This window comes from Labrus mixtus, chromosome 22 (genome assembly GCF_963584025.1).
Source record: "Labrus mixtus chromosome 22, fLabMix1.1, whole genome shotgun sequence".
Lineage (NCBI taxonomy): Eukaryota > Metazoa > Chordata > Actinopteri > Labriformes > Labridae > Labrus > Labrus mixtus.
The window spans coordinates 6,228,871-6,247,289 of record NC_083633.1 but is presented as its reverse complement, the minus strand read 5'-3'; the positions used below and the strand labels follow the sequence as shown (position 1 = coordinate 6,247,289).

General features: G+C 42.5%; 1 protein-coding gene across 1 annotated transcript in view; it reads right to left on the bottom strand.

Moving 5' to 3' along the window:
• The window catches only part of cdk17 (cyclin dependent kinase 17), a 53,137-nt gene that overhangs the window by 27,362 nt on the left and 7,356 nt on the right, over positions 1–18,419 (bottom strand). The window contains exon 2 of the mRNA XM_061030220.1: positions 1,906–2,050. Coding sequence (XP_060886203.1) covers positions 1,906–2,032 — 127 coding nt within the window. The 5' untranslated portion in view covers positions 2,033–2,050. The remainder of the gene's footprint in view (positions 1–1,905; positions 2,051–18,419) is intronic.

The window sequence follows — 18,419 nt, the reverse complement described above, 5'->3', positions numbered from 1 at the left end:
GCATGTCCGTCTTCCTTGAATGACAACAGATCCATAGGCGGCAAAACTACAGGGAATGTTATACATTTGGAACAGAGCGAAGAAGCGTCAACAGCGCCTTTCTGACACATTTTTCTCAATTGGAGTGCTCGGAGTGGCCGCACAAAAAGGCGGAGCGCTTGGAAAAAAGACGATGGGCGCAGCGCTTTTTCTCCAGTCAGTCACTTTCTGCTGCAATCCCTCTCTACACACTGAAACAACTGAAAAAAACCCTGGTCCTCAGAAAAAAAAGCTAGGTGTACACAGAGCCTAATACTGCAGCCTACCTGTAGTTTTTGATAACCCTAAAACTTATATTTAATTTTTCTGCTGTGAGCGAATAACTGTGTCTTTCTGAAAAAGATTGATATGCTTGTCCATTTGTTCTGGCAGCTCTCAATCAAAAATGGCCACCTTCTTCATGTGGCTCTCACACCGAGAGCTTATTGAAGCCAAAACAGGCAGAACGTTACGTAACAAAGAGATATCAAGAAAAGTGTGTTTGCCCGCCTGTGAATGCTTGTTCCTGATATATTACCTTCTCGCCTGCTAAGCTGCTATTTGAGTGCGTTTGAGTGAGAGAGTGTGCATGTGTGTGTGTGTGTGTGTGTGTGTGTGTGTTCAAGTTGCCCCCTGTTACATAAGTTGATAGAGAGCTGCACACTGTAAGTCCATTACAGCTCTCACTGACACAGGCTGCACTCTCTCTTCATCAACTACAGAGTTTCATAATTTATAAACCCCTGACAGACACCATGAGACTGAAAGCTGTGTGTGTGTAAACGCCCGCTGACAGATATGAACAGGAAAACATCGTCAAAATCGGACCCTTGGAATTTCCCCATTGAGGGCTGTGGCACTGATTCTCCACAACCATTTTATTGATTTTTAAAAGCTTGGATGTGACCTTCATTGAAAAGACACACATTTTTAACAAAGAGCAGAAAAATTGACTTCATCGACTCAAAAGATGCTCCTTTCTATTTTCCCCCTGGGGGTTCTGATTCTTGTGTGATGTATTACGTACTCTTCAAGCAGTCACATTGCTTTCTATGAAGACCTCCAGGATCTGTTTGGCTCCCAAGTTAGTTTCTACATTTTCTGTTTTTAGGCCGCTAACTTTTTCCAGGTAAGTCTTTTTCCAGGTAAGTGCTAACTGCTGCCATTAACAACCCAGACCCTCCATAGTTTTATACAGAACACGGCTGACTAAGAGCCCGTGTCCTTTAATGAAATATTGTTGCTGGTGGCGCTGACAACCTCAATTTCAGAGCGCCTCTCAGCGTCACTCGCTGCCACTTGGTTAAGAGAGTTGGCTCATGGCCCTTCTGCTTCCCTCAGTAGTGACTGTAAGGTCTTTTTCAAGTTGCTTTGTATGCTCACCAAAAGAAGATTAAAACAACATAAAGATATCCTGTGCTGGTACAAGCAGTGGCTATAAATCTGGAAATTGTCCCTCCAAAAAAAAAAAGTTGCTGACAAATCTGATAAAAATGTTCGGCCCTTTCTTGATTTTGATTGGCCGGTTAGGGAGACGTGACATTGGCGAGGGTTGCAGGATCCAGAAGTTGAACTGTTGTCAACTGAGAGCGCTGTGAGGACAGCAGAGAGGGAGGGGGGGGGGAAGGGGGGGGGGACCAGCTGATGCTGAGTGCGTTCTTGCACTTTGGACACTGATAGCTGAGAACGTTAAACTGCAATGGTTTTGTATAGAAAGTAGGCGCTGCCATCACCACAAACAGCCTTAGTGGACACAGGTCTGAGTGCAAAGCTCCTGCCTTGTACTAGTTACCTAGTTTCTGAAAGTTTATTTCCATCCGACTTGATGAGTCAATGCTGTTGTTATATTATCCAAAGAGATGGCTTAAATGTGTTTTTGTTTTTTACCGTTGTCCTTGGTGCCGCCATCCTCCATGGTCATCTGCTCGGCCAGTTCGGACAAGGACTCGTCGATGGTCTGACTGGAGCGGAGCGTTAAGGACAGACGCTTCTTAATCCTCTTCATCTTTTCCATGGCAGGGCAGTGCAGGGCCTGAGGGTGAGGCACAAACAAGTCAACATTAATTCATCAGCAGCGGAGAGACACACAAGGAGTCAAATGCGGGCCGCATTACGACGATTGTTTGTTGTTGTTTTGTTGATGTGTGCGTCTGTGTGTGCATGAGATTCCAGAGGCACAGTCCAAAATATCTCCGCTCATGAATAACATAGAGCTGCTTTTAATCCAATATTCATCCATTCGGCAAATGCTCGAACAGCGAATGAATAAAGCATGAACAAGGCATGAATAAAGGATGAGTATCATAGGTCTTGAGTACAGCTGTTTTCACTTACACACACATGCTCACGTTTACATACACAGATTAATGAGCCCTAATTGAAAGGGGACAGAGTCAAATCAGTCAGCAGTCACATGACCACACTCATCTGCGAACGCATGTGGAGTGTCGCCCCAGACGTGTGTGTTTGTGTTGACGCAGCAGTCGCCCAGGTCGCAGGAAACACCTTGCTCAATGTGCCTCAGGCCAGTCTCTGCTCATTGTGTCGCTGTGCTGACGCCCACTGCAAGTGTGTGTGTGTTAGAGAGAGAGAGAGAGAGAGAGAGAGCGAGAGAGAGAGGGAGTAAAGTGCATGTTGGGTCAGTGGAGGAAATGCTGTAAGGAAGCAGGAGCAAAAATGCCCCGCCCATCCGGCCCTACCCTCGGCACAAAACAAACTTACCCCTGTCGTCACCATCTCTCTGTCTTCCTTTTTTTTTTGTCGCTACGGGTCTCTCTCAAGGTCGTTAGCCCGCCACATCCTCATAGGACACCATCTGCCCGCCTGCCTTTACCCCCCCCCCCCCCCCCCCCCCCCCCCCCACCCCACACACACACGCACACACACACACCCTCAGCAATTTGTCATTTGTGATGCTGCGTGGCAAGAACCGCTTCATCAATCAGTGTTGGGGCGTTTGACCGCGAGTTCACACCAAACACACAACAGAACACAACCTGTTCATCAGATTCTGTTCATCAGATTCTGTACTCTGAACACACACACACACACACACACACACACACACACTGAAGGACTACACAAAACATTGCATGTCTGTGTGGGTGCATGTGGAAGGAGGATCTGACCTGGCTTTCCTCTCAGCTGGATGCAGTTGGTCTAATTAGGACCCAACAGGCTATCAGACAGGGAAATTATTAATTAAAAGATTCCAATTCATAAAATATGAACTGCTCTGCAGGCATATCGTTTCTTATACTGTCAGTTCAGAGCCTTGTAAGAGCACTCAGCAGCCTGTCTAAATGGAATTGAATAACAGTTTGTAGAACGAGTTAAAAGCCTCAGTGTGAATGAAAAGTCTCTTAGTGCTATCAGACTTTCAATATGCAGCCAGTTAGACTACAAACTTCATATTCTACTTTTTATTCTCACTAATGAATGCCTTGGAATGCATGACGATATTAAAGTGATTTCTTCGAACAAACCATGTTGCTTTATGGAAATTGTGACCCCAAAGGCTATTTGAGGCGATGATGCAAAAACATAATGAATAACTCTTTTAACTCGAAGGAAGCCGCAGTTTCCAAATCCAAGAATTAATCAGCGAGCTCAACATTTATGGAAACATGCAATGAGAGGGTATAAAAAATGGAAATGATGACATAGGAAAATAATTTCTATCCGCTAATGAAGGATATGATTGTAGGTCTGGAACGAGCCGCTGATTTGACCTTTAGTTTACTTTTTTGGGATAAAATATCGAAATTAATTTAAAATGACTAAACCACTTCAACCCTTAATGTCTGATGATAAAGTAACTTAATTTAATTTCATGATTTAATTCAGTAAATATCTATATTGGTTCTTTAATTACAAGTAAATTCACATTTTTAATAGAGGGGATTTCTGTATGTTCGTTACCTTGAATTAAATGTTTAGCTGTTCTACAAAGTGGGCTTGTTGTATTGTCCATTGACTTGCGTGTGATTAGCCCACTTTGAAGGGGGAAGTGTGTCATGCTGGTCCTGTTGGCCGTATCCACATGCAGATCTGATGACTCCACATCGAACTCATTCTCACACACACACACACACACACACACACACACACACACACACACACACACACACACACACACACACACACACACACACACACACACACACACACACACACACACACACACACACACACACACACACACACACACACACACACACACACACACACACACACACACACACACACACACACACACACACACACACACACACACACACACACACACACACACACACACACACACACACACACACACACACACACACACACACACACACACACACACACACACACACACACACACACACACACACACACACAATCCTACAGTCCCGTAATGGGGAAAAGAGAAATACAATTCCAGCTAATGAAGCTGAAAATCCCGCTCTTAAAAAATGCAAAAATAAAATGACTGCATTAGAGAAGCACTCGCACAAACACATGCAGACATTCTCTCCCTCTCACACACACACACTCACTCACTGTATACGAGATAAGCGCTCTTTGTGTCCTTTGTAGAGGAGTGTAACAGAGCCGGGTTTTATCTCTGCAGCAAACCAAAACAAAGGACTCGTGATGTGAGTGTGTGAGTGTGTGTGTGTGTGTGTGTGTGTGTGTGTGTGTGTGTGTGTGTGTGTGTGTGTGTGTGCGTGTGTGTGTGTGCGTGTGTGTGTGCGTGCTGAGATTGAGATTGAGAGTACAGCATCTGGCACATGTGACTGATGTGTGTGTGAGGGGGGAGATCAAACATTAAGAGCAGAACAAGCAGTCTGCCAAAGATGGAGAGACACAGGGGGGAAAACCGAGACCCCCCCCCCCCTTTACTGTCTTTCTCTTTTTTCTTTTTTTCATCATCAGCATCTCCAGAAATTCTCTTACACACACATTTTTTGACCCACATTCCTGACAACCCCCATTCCTCTTGCCACCTCATAGATGCCTCCCAAGTGCATGATGGGTAGTCTAGAGGAGGAGACTTCAAAGGGCGAGGAAGGGGGCGAGGGACGACAGGCGACAAGGCCTAATTAGTGGGAAAATAATTACAAACAAACACACACCTTCCTACTTCCTTTTCTCATCTTCCTTCCTTCCTTCCTTCCTTATTTCCCAACTTCTTTCCCTTCTCCCAATGTCAGAATGAGGTAATGAAATAGAAAACACGTTTTATCTGAGAGATGTGGGTGAAAGTTTGAATGTAAGGAGGAGGAAGAAGACGAAGTGAGAAAAAGAGAAGGAATATAGGAGAGAGTTTTATTTGGGCGTCCGGAGCCATAATGGAGTCTTTGTGTTTGGTTAAGAGCCATGAAATCACCAGAGTGACTGTAGGCATGGACAGTGGTGCCAAGAGAGGGAGAGAGAGAGAGAGAGAGAGAGAGAGAGAGAAGATTTGTTGGTGGTGACTACATTTTGTGTTTATTGCAGCTTGGGGAATTAAATGAATTAACCTTGTCGGTGACCGATCAAGGCTGAGTGTTCCCCGAAGCGAGTCGATCATAAAGAGCATGTTCCCCCTGTAATTTTAATAAATTAATGTTTTCAGAATTTAATTTGTGGTCTCCAAACTCATATCCCTTAAACTACTGATCATCTGCTATGATACCAAAGGTTTGGGTAAATGGGCCTACAGTTGTCATGTGAGGGGCAGTGTGTTTCAGGGGCAGGTCCAGAGGGGTGGCTAGGGGTGATACTTGGAATCTCATTGGCCCCTCCCCAAGTGCCAACCCACAAAGCAAGACTATAGCCCTATTGACGTTTGGCCTTGATCTAAATGTTGTGATGATGAACTGGGGGGATACATTGGTCCACCCTCTGTTTTCGTCATCAGATTTTTTTTGCCTAAGGCCCCGTGTCCACTTTGCCTTTTCTTTCTGAGCACGAGCGTCTTTTCAATTGTTTCCAATGAGGAGAGAGAATTTGCAGCAGGAGGCGGCAAAAAGTAGAAAAAGCACAGCGCCCAGCGTCTTTTTTTCCAAGCGCTGCGAGAGCTGAAGTTGAAAATCTTTTAGAAAGGTGCTGATGACATCACCGGCTTTCTTTTCAAAAGATAAGATATTCCCCCGTATTTTAGCCTCCAACAGATCGTGTCTTGTACCCACATCCTCTTCTGATCAGAAAAAAAAAAAGGATCTCAAATATAAAACATGCAGTAAAAAGCAACCGACAGTGTCTGTCATACAGCGGCCGTTGTTAACCAACTGTTGTCATGGAGACAGGACGGACGTGCAACACTTTTCTTCTCAGTGCAGAAACGCTTCATGCAAACACTCCTGAGCGTACAACCAGAACTTTTCTTCCCGGATGTAACGTTAGGTGGACATAGGGCCTCAACTGATTGTTCAAAATGTCAACCTAATCGTAACAGTATTATTTACCAAGCTTTGTTTTGGGTTCACATAAGAATGTAAAGTCAGTAATTAGAAAGCTTTTTATATATATTCAAAAGATACTTAAAACTGTTCTCCCAAAGGACCTTAAAGCTAAAACTGGTGCTTTGTTTTCTATTCTCTTTAATACTTTTGTCAATAAAAGTTTCTAAAACCTGTCAGAGAATGCAAGAAGATTAAGAGGAAGGTTGAACAGTCGCCAACACTTTTGTCTTCTACTCTTTGAACCATTGCTCAAAATAGACCCGCTCGTATGAGAATCACAACCACTCTTAAAATAGATGGAATCATCACTTTTCCTTTAGGAGGGCCGACACGAGGGAGCCGGGACAGAACAAGGGCCTGAAGGGGGAAATGAACTCACATGTCAGAGACATCTATTGATCTTGTGTTTTATTTGTGGTTCAATGCTTAATTGTTATCGAGTCATGTTACCTTGTGGGGTTTGTGAAGGATCAGATGTGTTTTATTTTTAGCCTTGGCCTCATTTCTTGTCATGGAAAAGGATCAAAGCAGACGGATGCAAAAAGTTGGATATTATTGAAGTCTTGTTGCTGGTCCGGTCCAACAGCTCACAGACACACCCAAACAGAACAAACACACTCTGCACAGGTGTACCCACAAAGTCATTTCAAAGTGATTATCTTCCTGATGAGGGAGTTGTTACTTTGCAACCATTCTCTGCCTGGAAACTTTCCATAGACTTACTGCAGAGCCACACGTTTAAATAAGCCTCTGAAGTGCTTATGGCAGTGCTGGGCTATTAGTCAAATTACATTTTCAATAAACAAGTCTGATTTGGAACAGGTTAGAAAAATACACAAGTGAGAAAAAGTGATTTAAACGACCAACAGGGTACCCCGTGCAAAGCTAACCCACGTCCTCAGGTGCCGCCTGTAGCTTCCTCTGGTTGGCCCCCGGAACGCGGAAAGCTGCAGGCAAGCACGCTGTTCGCTCTCACTTAAGTGACAGTAAAGACATTTTCAGTGTGCAACGGTTTATTTATTTATTTATTGAGATGAAGTGATTTTTCCGTCATTATTTCCATTTCATTAAGATGCTCTTGTCACCTTTTTCTTTAACAGTCTTATCCCTCTGTTCACATATATTCAGACAGCAGCGGATGACACCTTGAACGCCTTCTAGAAAGCTTTGTATGAAGAATCTACACGACATCCAATTGTAAAATTAAAAATCTTTTTACTTTTTTGAAAAGAAGTGAATTCCACCACTGCAGCTGTGGAGCAATGGTAGAGCAGGTCGTCTTCTAATCAGAACGTTGCCCAAAGACAGAAAGTTGGCTGTTAATCCCTGGCTCCTGCAGACTAGGCACAGCCTTCAGCGTGTGCATGTGTGTAAATGAGATTAGTAAAACCCTGATGGGCAGATTAGCATTTAGCAAAGTAACCTCTGCCATCAGTGTGTGAATGTGTATGTGTGTGTGTGTGTGTGTGTGTGTGTGTGTGTGTGTGTGTGTGTGTGTGTGTGTGTGTGTGTGTGTGTGTGTGCGTGCGTGCGTGCGTGCGTGCGTGCGTGTGTGTGTGTGTGTGTGTGTGCAAAAAGGCCAATGTGACATGTAGTGTAAAGCACTCTATTTGGTTGGAAGACTTGAATATCACTTCATAAGGGCAGACCATGTAATTATTAATCACAGTGTTATCTGATGACATATTCAGTAGAGCTTGAGATGGGGCGCTGGGGATGCAGTGGTTAGTGTGCGCGCCCCATGTATGGAGGGCTGTAGTGGAGGGCGTCCCAGGTTCAAATCGACCTGTGGCTCCTTTCCCGCATGTCATTCCCCACTCTCTCTCTCCCTGATTTATGACTATTTCGCAACCAATAGGCTACCGGCGTCCGCACAAACTCTTCTTAAAGTCACAGATGAAAGATTTACTGCATTCAAAAGAATCAGCAATTAAGTGTTTACTCATTTCAGCAAAACTCAAAGAAAGTTCCAAGTTGACTTGTTGGTTGACTTAGATTCATAAACAAAGCTGACTTGTGATATGTAATCTCAAACAAAGAGGGAATACTGTGTCACTTTTCTCAGTGCGACACGAACGCCGGATTTGATAAAGCGTGAATGTGAAGAATAACAAAAACTTTCTGGATATTAAAACTGAATGTTATCATACTAGATATTCCACAGCCATACTAAATAAATGTTGTTTTATTTCTGAACCCAGTGTACATGTAGCAGGATCATTTGTTAAACTACTGCATCGTGATGTTTACTTTCTGTCAACAGACTCAATAAAAGATATAAAACAACAAATAAAATGACTGACCTAAAAAGTATTGCTTGTGTAAAGATAAACGAGGAGACTGTCCAGCAAAGCTTCACATACAGAAGCCTGTTTCCCCGGACCAAAGATCTCCATTGTTGTCCAGGAAAGTTTAAAAACACATCAGTTAGCCGCACAGCTGTGAGGAGTGACATGTTCCTTCATTGCTATAAACACTGGAACCATTTGTTTATTTTGACTCAATCAAACATACTCAGTAATGTACCAAAAAGTGTTTTCATCCCTGGCTGAATATGTCCAAAGACTAAGACATTTTACTCCTGATTGAATATGTTTTGCTAAACACTAATGTGGCCAACATCTTCCTGAAATGACTTTAAAAATGAAATGATACATTTATGACAAGAAGAAAGTAAGAAAGTACTGTCAGATTAAGAGATGCATTGTTGGGTTTGCTCTTTCTTATTGTGGGGTGTTTTGGAAATGTTCTAATAGATTACATGAACTTGCAGCAGTGGATGGTGCTTTTATGATTGCCACTTAAAGGAGATCTATTTATGTTGATCCATATTTAAATACATACATGTAATGTTAAGATGTTAGATGTCCATACTAAATCTCTGCTTTGTGGTTTTTTTTTAAACACAAGTGACACAGTTGTTGGTGTAATCCCTGGACATGGTGTCCTGCTGCTATGAACGAGAAGTTACTAAGAACTTTGCAAGACTTGGCCAGAACCTGACGTTACATGTATCGCTGCAGATCTTACAGAATCAATAAGGCTGCAAAGCTGTCATGACAGTTTTGAAATACAATTGACCTATAGTGCAGTTCACAATAACACCATAGCCATTACTCTGGGATTAGAATATTTTGATCTCTGAGGAGCTGAATTGAAATGTTTTAAGTTGTAGAATCCTTAAAATGCCTATTCTCAACACTAAAGAACAGCTGTTGTAGTGAATTCTGTGTAGGACATGGTCATTATCCAAAATCAATGTATATCACGATCGTGGCCTCGGTATAGCTATATGTATTGTATCGTTGGGTTCTGGGAAATACCAAGCCCTAGCTGCAGCCATTACAGTCTGGCTTGCAGCCGCTGACTGAAGCTTTTTCTTACTTTTTGTTTTAATTTGTGACTAAGACTGAAAAATATGAATTAAAAAAGAGCCCAGGTTCAAACATACTGGAATTTCCCTTTAAAGGTTGTTTGACTCATCAGCTCAACTCGATGCCAGACCTCCTCTGCAGCGTTCACATTATCTAATAAAATGGCTTTACATCTCGTTTCTTTTGAAGATTATGTAATCATCCGACTGTCAGGTGTCTTTATCCATCTCTCATTGACTGTTTTCTCCCACGTTCGCATCCTGCCAGCTGCCCACATGAACACCACACAGTGGAAATTGCCGTTTTTATTTGAAACAGTGGCAAAAAGGCGTTTAGAAGATGGAAAGACTATACTGCTCAGCCTGAAAGAAGCTAAGAGGCGAAATCTGAACTCACACAGGTGCTCACTTTTCTGTCATTTGCTAATGTCTGGTTTTAGGATCACAGGTGAGTATAATGTGTGCACAGCCTCAGGCTTACTTACACCACTGGGATCATATAGAGATCACACACTAACACACACACAAACGCAGAAAGGGAGTTCCCCTCACTTTGCCGGTGTACGTTACAATCATAGCACCACTGTCTGTCCTACATGATGTGCACAGCTACAAAGACTTCAAAGACCTCGAGCACCAAAGGGTGTCACCTCCTTTAAGCCAGCAGGGCGATGATGTGTTTGACCACCCCAAGTACACTCAAATAAACTCTATCTGGACGATATAACTAAAACCCAAAGATTCAAGTTTAAACTATCTCCGGCTTATTAGCACCGCCATCAGCCTTCAAGCCCCCCATTTCAGCAGAGCCCCTCCGAGTAAAGTCACAAGCATGTGTTTGTGCAGCGATGAGGACACACACAAACAGAGCATCAGTGCTGCTGCCCGGTGCAGTGGGTGCTCTCCACTGAAAGACCCTTTTGTTTTGCTCAAGAGAAACTAAAAAAAAAAGAAGCTTCAGCATGACTAACCCAGAGGGGTGAGCTGAAATAACCCTGTGTGTGGCAGGAAGAACACAAAAGGTTACAAAGTTTATATTACCAGGAAGTTACTGACGGCACTGGATGGAAATTGCTGCTGGGTGATAAAGTGATGTAAGTAAGAAGGAACCAGAGGGAAGCACTTTATGAAAAAAGTGAGACTAACACTTTAAAGTTTGACTCCTATTGGTCAAATATGGACTCAGATTCCACATGTCTGACTTTGGCATGTATCGAACCCTCAACCTTCCGTTTGAGAGACGACCAACTCTACCAACTGAGCCGCAGCCCCCCAGGATAAAGAACTGTACTTATATAAATGGTCTGCCATGCAACAAATCTTCATCACTACAGACAACTGTTAATAAAAAACAACAACAGGATAACTCTTGACTTTCTCATCAACATTTTTTTGAATGCTGGTTTTTAGTCCAAAAGATCTCTAATTAGCATTACTTAGCATAATGGTCAGGGTTCTTCAGAAGCACCAAAACTATAAAACAGGAATTTAGTTTAGTTCTTTTTCCTCTGGTTGAATAGTTCATGAAGTTTTGATCCATATTGGTATACCAATATATCTGGGATAATAATGCTGATGTTTACCAGATTATTTTTAATGTTCACCAGGTTATAGTTGTGTGTGTTAGCATGCTATACTGTATGATTCGATAAAAAAACAGAGACTCTACAGTCATGCTAGTGAATCCATATAACATTCGTTCATTGGTTTTTCAATATGAAGGAACGTAAAATTATTTAAAAAAGAAAAACAAAACAGATTTCTTATTTTCCGATTTATATGATTTTGTGCTCAAATAAAAAATGGGAAAAAAATGGATAACCCATCATATCCCAAATTGTTTTTTTTTTATTTGATACAAGAAGAAGAACCAGAGAGAAGTTAAACATTTCTATCGGAGAATCCTGGCCAAACTAAAAACAGCATTTCTCTTTGAACTACTGATAATGGGCGTGTCAGCAGTTATTTTGTGACTTTACACTGTAAAAATAAATATGGACCTCCCTCCTTTGTTTGGCTAACTCGTGTTCAGTGCAGGTTTGTTTTCGTACGTAATGCAGCACATGGCTAATTAAGGCGGTGAATATTCCGGTGGGTTAACACGTGGACTACGACCTGAAGGTTGTCAACACTAAGACTAGAAATGAAATTGAACTGTTGAGTTTTAACGTGATTTCTAACATGTCTTTGTCTATTCTCACAACAGCGCCTTTAATGTGTGTCCATGCTTTGTCTGACAATATAAAACTCCAAATAATATCTATAATTAAACTTATAGAGCTCAGAGGAAAACAGGAATAAGTAGAAATATGAAGAAAGGAGATACAGGGTGTCAGATACATAATACAGAGGTGGCTAACTGGTGTTTAATGACTCACTAATACTGATTATAGAGGCTCAGTGGGAGGACGTTCTGATCCGACAGAGACATCTCTAATTGTACAGCAGTAACCCGATTTGAAGAATTATATGAACTTCTAATATTAAGTTAGGTAAAAACGCAGAACAATCCCTCAATCTTTCCTTAAATCCACAATATATGCAGTTTTATATATGCATATCCAGTTGCCAATAGTCACAGGCCTGTTATCAGGCCTGAGGCAAACGATCCACCCAGGACAGACATAAACAAAACACGATGCAGAGAAGAAGAAAACAACAAGGAGAAGAAGAATGAGAAGATCTGTGGGTTTTAATGAGAGTGATGGAAAAAAAGATAGAAGATAAAGATTGAAGAGAGGAAGGGCGAGCTGGAGGGAAAACGGTATTTTTAGTTATGAAGACTACAGTATGTCCCAGCTGAATACACACACACACACACACACACACACACACACACACACACACACACACACACACACACACACACACACACACACACACACACACACACACACACACACACACACACACACACACACACACACACACACACACACACACACACACACACACACACACACACACACACACACACACACACACACACACACACACACACACACACACACACACACACACACACACACACACACACACACACACACACACACACACACACACACACACACACACACCAAACAAATGTAAACACAGTACGTGGTGCACGCACCATTACCCTGTCACTGGCTTGCCACATGACAAACACAAATCCCACAGGCCACAAAACATACAGGGAACTGAGCTGACACACACGCACGCACGCACAACCCAAGGTTTGACTGCATGCCCAGACACTCCAGTGTCATCTGTTTGCACGAGGAGAGCGATGAGGTTCAAAAGAGAAAAAAAACACACTGCAGATAATTTTATGCTATTAATAGCATAAAAAGCATTCATATATAATAGATATGTATGAGTGTGTATGAGTGTGTGTGTGTGTGTGTGTGTGTGTGTGTGAGGGGTTAGCTGGAGGTCATCGAAAAGCCAATACACTTCATCCATCTTCCAATTACACAACAGATCGAGTGTGGGATAGATGATCCTCTTATCAGTTGTTCACACCGGCATTGAAATCAATCCAAACACACACACATACAAGCGCACACACACACTCAATCCACACACACACACACACACACACACACACACACACACACACACACACACACACACACACACACACACACACACACACACACACACACACACACAGTTGGTAGGAGGCAGGGGGAGATGTACGCAGGTAGAGTGCTCTACTGCAATCTGGTGAAACAGTACTTTGTGCAGCTAAGTGTGTGTGTATATATAGCATGTGTGTGTGTGTCAGAATGTAGACTGAAGCAAAACGATCACAAATAGGGGGCTGGGCTGAAATCAGGAACAAGAGAGGTTCTTGTTCTTGTTCTCACATTCATTCAAACCCAATGGTTGTTTTAGCTGCATTGATAATTGTGTTGTTAATTATAGCCCCCCCCCCGGAAGTCACATACACTAAACATTAAAAGTAGCAGAAATCAACACGTTTACAGCCTGTTACAAACAACGATATCAGTCAGATTAGTTATTGAAAAAAATTCACTTCTGTACAGAGTGCCCATGAAGTGAATTTTTTTCACTCCGTTTTGCTACTTTTTAATTTCTCAGAGAAATATAACGAAGACATTTTGAGTATAAAATAGCATCACTGTTCATCTTTCCATTACAAGAATTCGATACCAGTGTTTAACACAAATACAAATGATGTTTTCTATGCAAAACACTATCTTTGCTTTAGTTTTTCATATTGAACAAAAAAAGTCTAAATTGGTTGAATCCAAAAAATGTGGCTTCATCAACATCAAACTACTAAAATCTATTTTTTTAACCATTTACATGCAAAGAACATTCACGGACCCTACACTTGCATGTTTTCCTATGCTGGAATCCAACCCTGAACCTTACAGTTGTAGATAATACGGCAGCATGATGACGTCGAGTCAGACAGACCCTATAGGTGTTCTTTGGGCTTAATTACATGGATGGAAGCTCTAACAGTGGTAATAACAGGGCTTGTAGGCAGTTAGTCTATTTCAGTCACCCAGCACAGTCCAGTGTTTAGTCCTGTCAGGGCTGACGACCCCTCGCTAGCATTTATATGCAGTCACTGTGTTGTTTGTGTAGCGAAAGTGGTTGTTATCTGGCACTGTCTGCTGCGCATGAGAGGCGTTTTATTGCACGTGAAGGATGTTCATTTGGCCCTGTGTGCCTCATAGGAGCACTGACTGTGCACAGCTCCATCCTGTGCCCCTGGTCCATGTGTATACCTAAATCTGCAAAAGTACAAAGTTTCCAATTGCAGCTTTAAATGTCATGTTTTCCCCTCAGACCTTGTTGTTTTAATTATTTTGAGAGAAAAAAGGAGGAGTGGTTACCTCTGTTAACCTTCTCTTTGCTCCTCTGGGTACAGTGAACTTCTGCTACAGTACAGGTATACAATGAACACACCCCCCTGTTGTGTTTGTGAAATCAACACCCTCCTTCTCCTCCTGTCTGTTACATAACCCTCCTCTCTGTCATCCACACCGGACTAACCAGGGATAATGAGAGGCTTCCGGTGTGTCCTTCATGCGTCCACACACACACACAAAAAGCACCACACAAGGACGGACAATCACAACGTAAAAGAATGTGTGTTTTCCTGCCTGGATTGTTTGGTTGGTGAATCCAAACACACAGCTGGACATTCCAGTGGAGAGAGATGGGAAACTATGTGAGCTAAAGATGACAATCACCTTCTACACACACACACACACACACACACACACACACACACACACACACACACACACACACACACACACACACACACACACACACACACACACACACACACACACACACACACACACACACACACACACACACACACACACACACACACACACACACACACACACACACACACACACACACACACACACACACACACACACACACACACACGGTCTGCAATGAAAGTGTAAAAAGATTCTCAATAATAACTTCGGATTAAGCTCTATCAAAGAGGAGCTTTAGGAGGGCGCTGATGGCCAAGCGGTCACATTGAGAACCATGTCCTAGTCTGACCTGTGGTTTCTGTTCTGCATGTCCATATTTGTATCACAGGAGTCAGGACAATAATAAAGTGCCATATTGATAATTTGTCCCACCCCTAGTTTACATTAGGAAAATTAAAGTTATATTTTTTTGTGTATACTGTAAAATATAATGACAAATTATGTCTTACAAATGACTAGATTGCTAGATGTCTCTTTGCCCAATAAAAAAAGTCTGTGAATGGAGCCTTTTCAGTCAAATATTGGCATAATTCAATCCTTTTAATTTGACAAGTAAGGACAGAGAAGCTCTTTCAGGTTTTTAAAGTCCAAAATAGCATTCTATAGTGCTGCTGCTGGTTGGGGTTAAAGATGCTAACAACAGCTTTAAAATTACTTCATCCGATCAAAGCACCCACAGCCACAGTGGCTAACACCCAGTAACACAAAAACAAAAGCAACACTGAACCACAGGGAGATTTCTAGGGATGGCTGGTTGTCTCTAACACATCTTTAACCACCCCTCCTTTTATCATCTCCTCTCCTCCTCCTGCTCGGTCTGTTTTATGGCTTTCCATGGTGCATCGTCTTTCTCACACCCAACCACTCCCCCTGAACAGTCTCCAAACCCATTTCCAATCACCTCGAGGCCTTTGGGAACAGGTGTTCACTCCCTGAGGTGCCCCGTCTGTTCTGTGTGTGTGTGCGTGTGCGTGTGCGTGTGCGTGTGTGTGTGTGTGTGTGTGTGTGCGCTGCTCACGCTATCCAACAGAGGCCAGGCTCTTTCCTGTCTTTTTGCCAAAGCTAGGTGGGACGTCCCAGCCTGAGATAAAGATGCAACACATTTGCCTTAAAAGCCTTTCGTCAGATACTTGCAGGTCAAATAAGACTGAGTGCCTTCCTCAGGTGCTGTGTTACACAAAGCTTGATTAAACCTGTATTCTCTGATGGCTACTCAACGTTATGGTTACAAAACGTTCACCACTTTCTGCAGAAAATGTGACGCAAAGCATCGCGCCAGAGAGGACTGTAGGACAATTGTCCAATGCTGAGGACAGTCAACAAGTTACAAGCATGAATTTAGCCCGATCTGGCAGACGTATTCAGGACCTGTTGGCTCAATAAATCGATAATCTTATTCTCATTTAGTATGTCAAACTGAATGGCAATCAAGGCCACATCTGGGACGCCTCATGACATCCCAGCAGAAAGACTAGCATGCCTTCTACGATGCATTTCAGCAGTAAGCAATGTTGACCAATGAGAACACAGAGCTCACTGAACGTGAAGTACATGCAGAGTGTTTAACAAAATGAGACACCCTAACCCTAACCCTAGGAACATTGTTAAGGGACATTTCAATTGCAGTTCTTCTTTTGTTTAAGGTCTTCTTTCCGGTGTTGTCTAGCCCAGCCCCTCGGCACATATTGATGGGTCTGTGATCGCCTAATCTGACACAGGGACCATCGTAACAGACAGAAAGATTCTGTAGTCCGACAAAACAATTAGAGTTGTCTTTTCAAAAAGCAACCTTTTGCATTCATTTGCATAGATGTATCCTTGCAAAAATCTTTGCACAATCTACACAGAAAAGGTATTCATTTAATTCCAGCTCAAACATTTGCCATATTGGAAACCACATTGGGATCAGTTTTTTCATAGCAAATCCTATATTAGTCAAGCTCTTCTTAGCAACTGCTCATATCTGGTCCGTTTAAAATCCATCTAAAAAAAACAAGTAAGTGTGAAAACTACCATTGTGGTTTTACAGCGGGTTGTGTTTCCTTGGGTCTGCACCGTTTCTCTGGTAACCTCATGATTGCAACACCTCTCCAGGAGGTTAGAAATAGTCTGGCACATGAACCCCTGTAGCTGTTCCTCTATGTTTTCTGTCTTTGTGCCCAAGATCAGCAAACCAGCTGCTAGTGGTAGTCTCACATTTTACTGTACAGATTGCCAGAAAGTCAGGAAGTGTTTATCCGAAATTGTCTCTTGCAATCTGTTGTTGGTGTAAACCACTAGGAGAAAATGTCTATTTAATCTGTGTGGGATTCTATGTTTCATATCTATTTCTATGGATGCCACTAATCAGAATTAGACTGCATAACTGGAATTATTCCTCTTTTTCTTCCGTCAATCCAACAGTCTATAATTCTAATCTGACACCTTAACTTTTGGGTTTTCCTTTGAAGACAGTCGTGTTTTATTTGTCTGTGCCGTCAAGGCTGCCATCTCTGCTCATGTAGGAGTGTCGCTTTAATCTGATAAAACCAGATTATTCGTGTCAACCTGGCGATAATGACCTCGCATTGATCTGACCTTTCAGATAGTGATGAACGAGAGGCTTACTGGTGCTAATACAGTGAAGGGCAGGGCATGTATAAAACCTTGGAGGAGGATCGGGAACCTCAGCAACACTTTTGAAAGCATTAATTAAATAGTTAAATTAAGAAGCAACGAGGTTGGATAGGGACTATTGTCTCTCTGGGCTCAACGCTCAGGACAATTTGAGTGATTCCTGTGAACATTTGATGCACTTTCTTGCAGGATAAAAGACACTGATCCAGGCAACTTCTGTGTTGAATCCTAGAGTTAACAAGTTTAAACCCAATAACAGCCAAACAGCATGTGCTAAAATCAAAATCTCACTGGTGATTGGGTAAAATAAACCAACTTCTACAGCAGCTATAATCCTTCCTTTGTTATGATTATATGAGATATGGAGAGATGGTGTTCAAATTGTTTGCAGGCAGATGGTGCGAGTTGTGTAGGACGGGCTGTACTGAACAGCAGAATGTCAACTACAGCTGACTGTACTTGACACCACAATGTACCACTCATGTGTGTCTTATGTGTTCACAGAAAACCCACATTCATGATGTTGTATCATGAAACCATTGACAAATCTGAGCTACAATTATGAGAAGTTAAACAAACAATAAGCTTCTCTGGAGTAGACGGAGCTCCTCCAACCTTCAGCGAGGTGATCTGGCACAATACCACCCGACGTCCCTGACGCACAGCCACCACCATCGGACTACGTCGTCCCCACAACCACCGCCATCCTCATTCATGCACAAC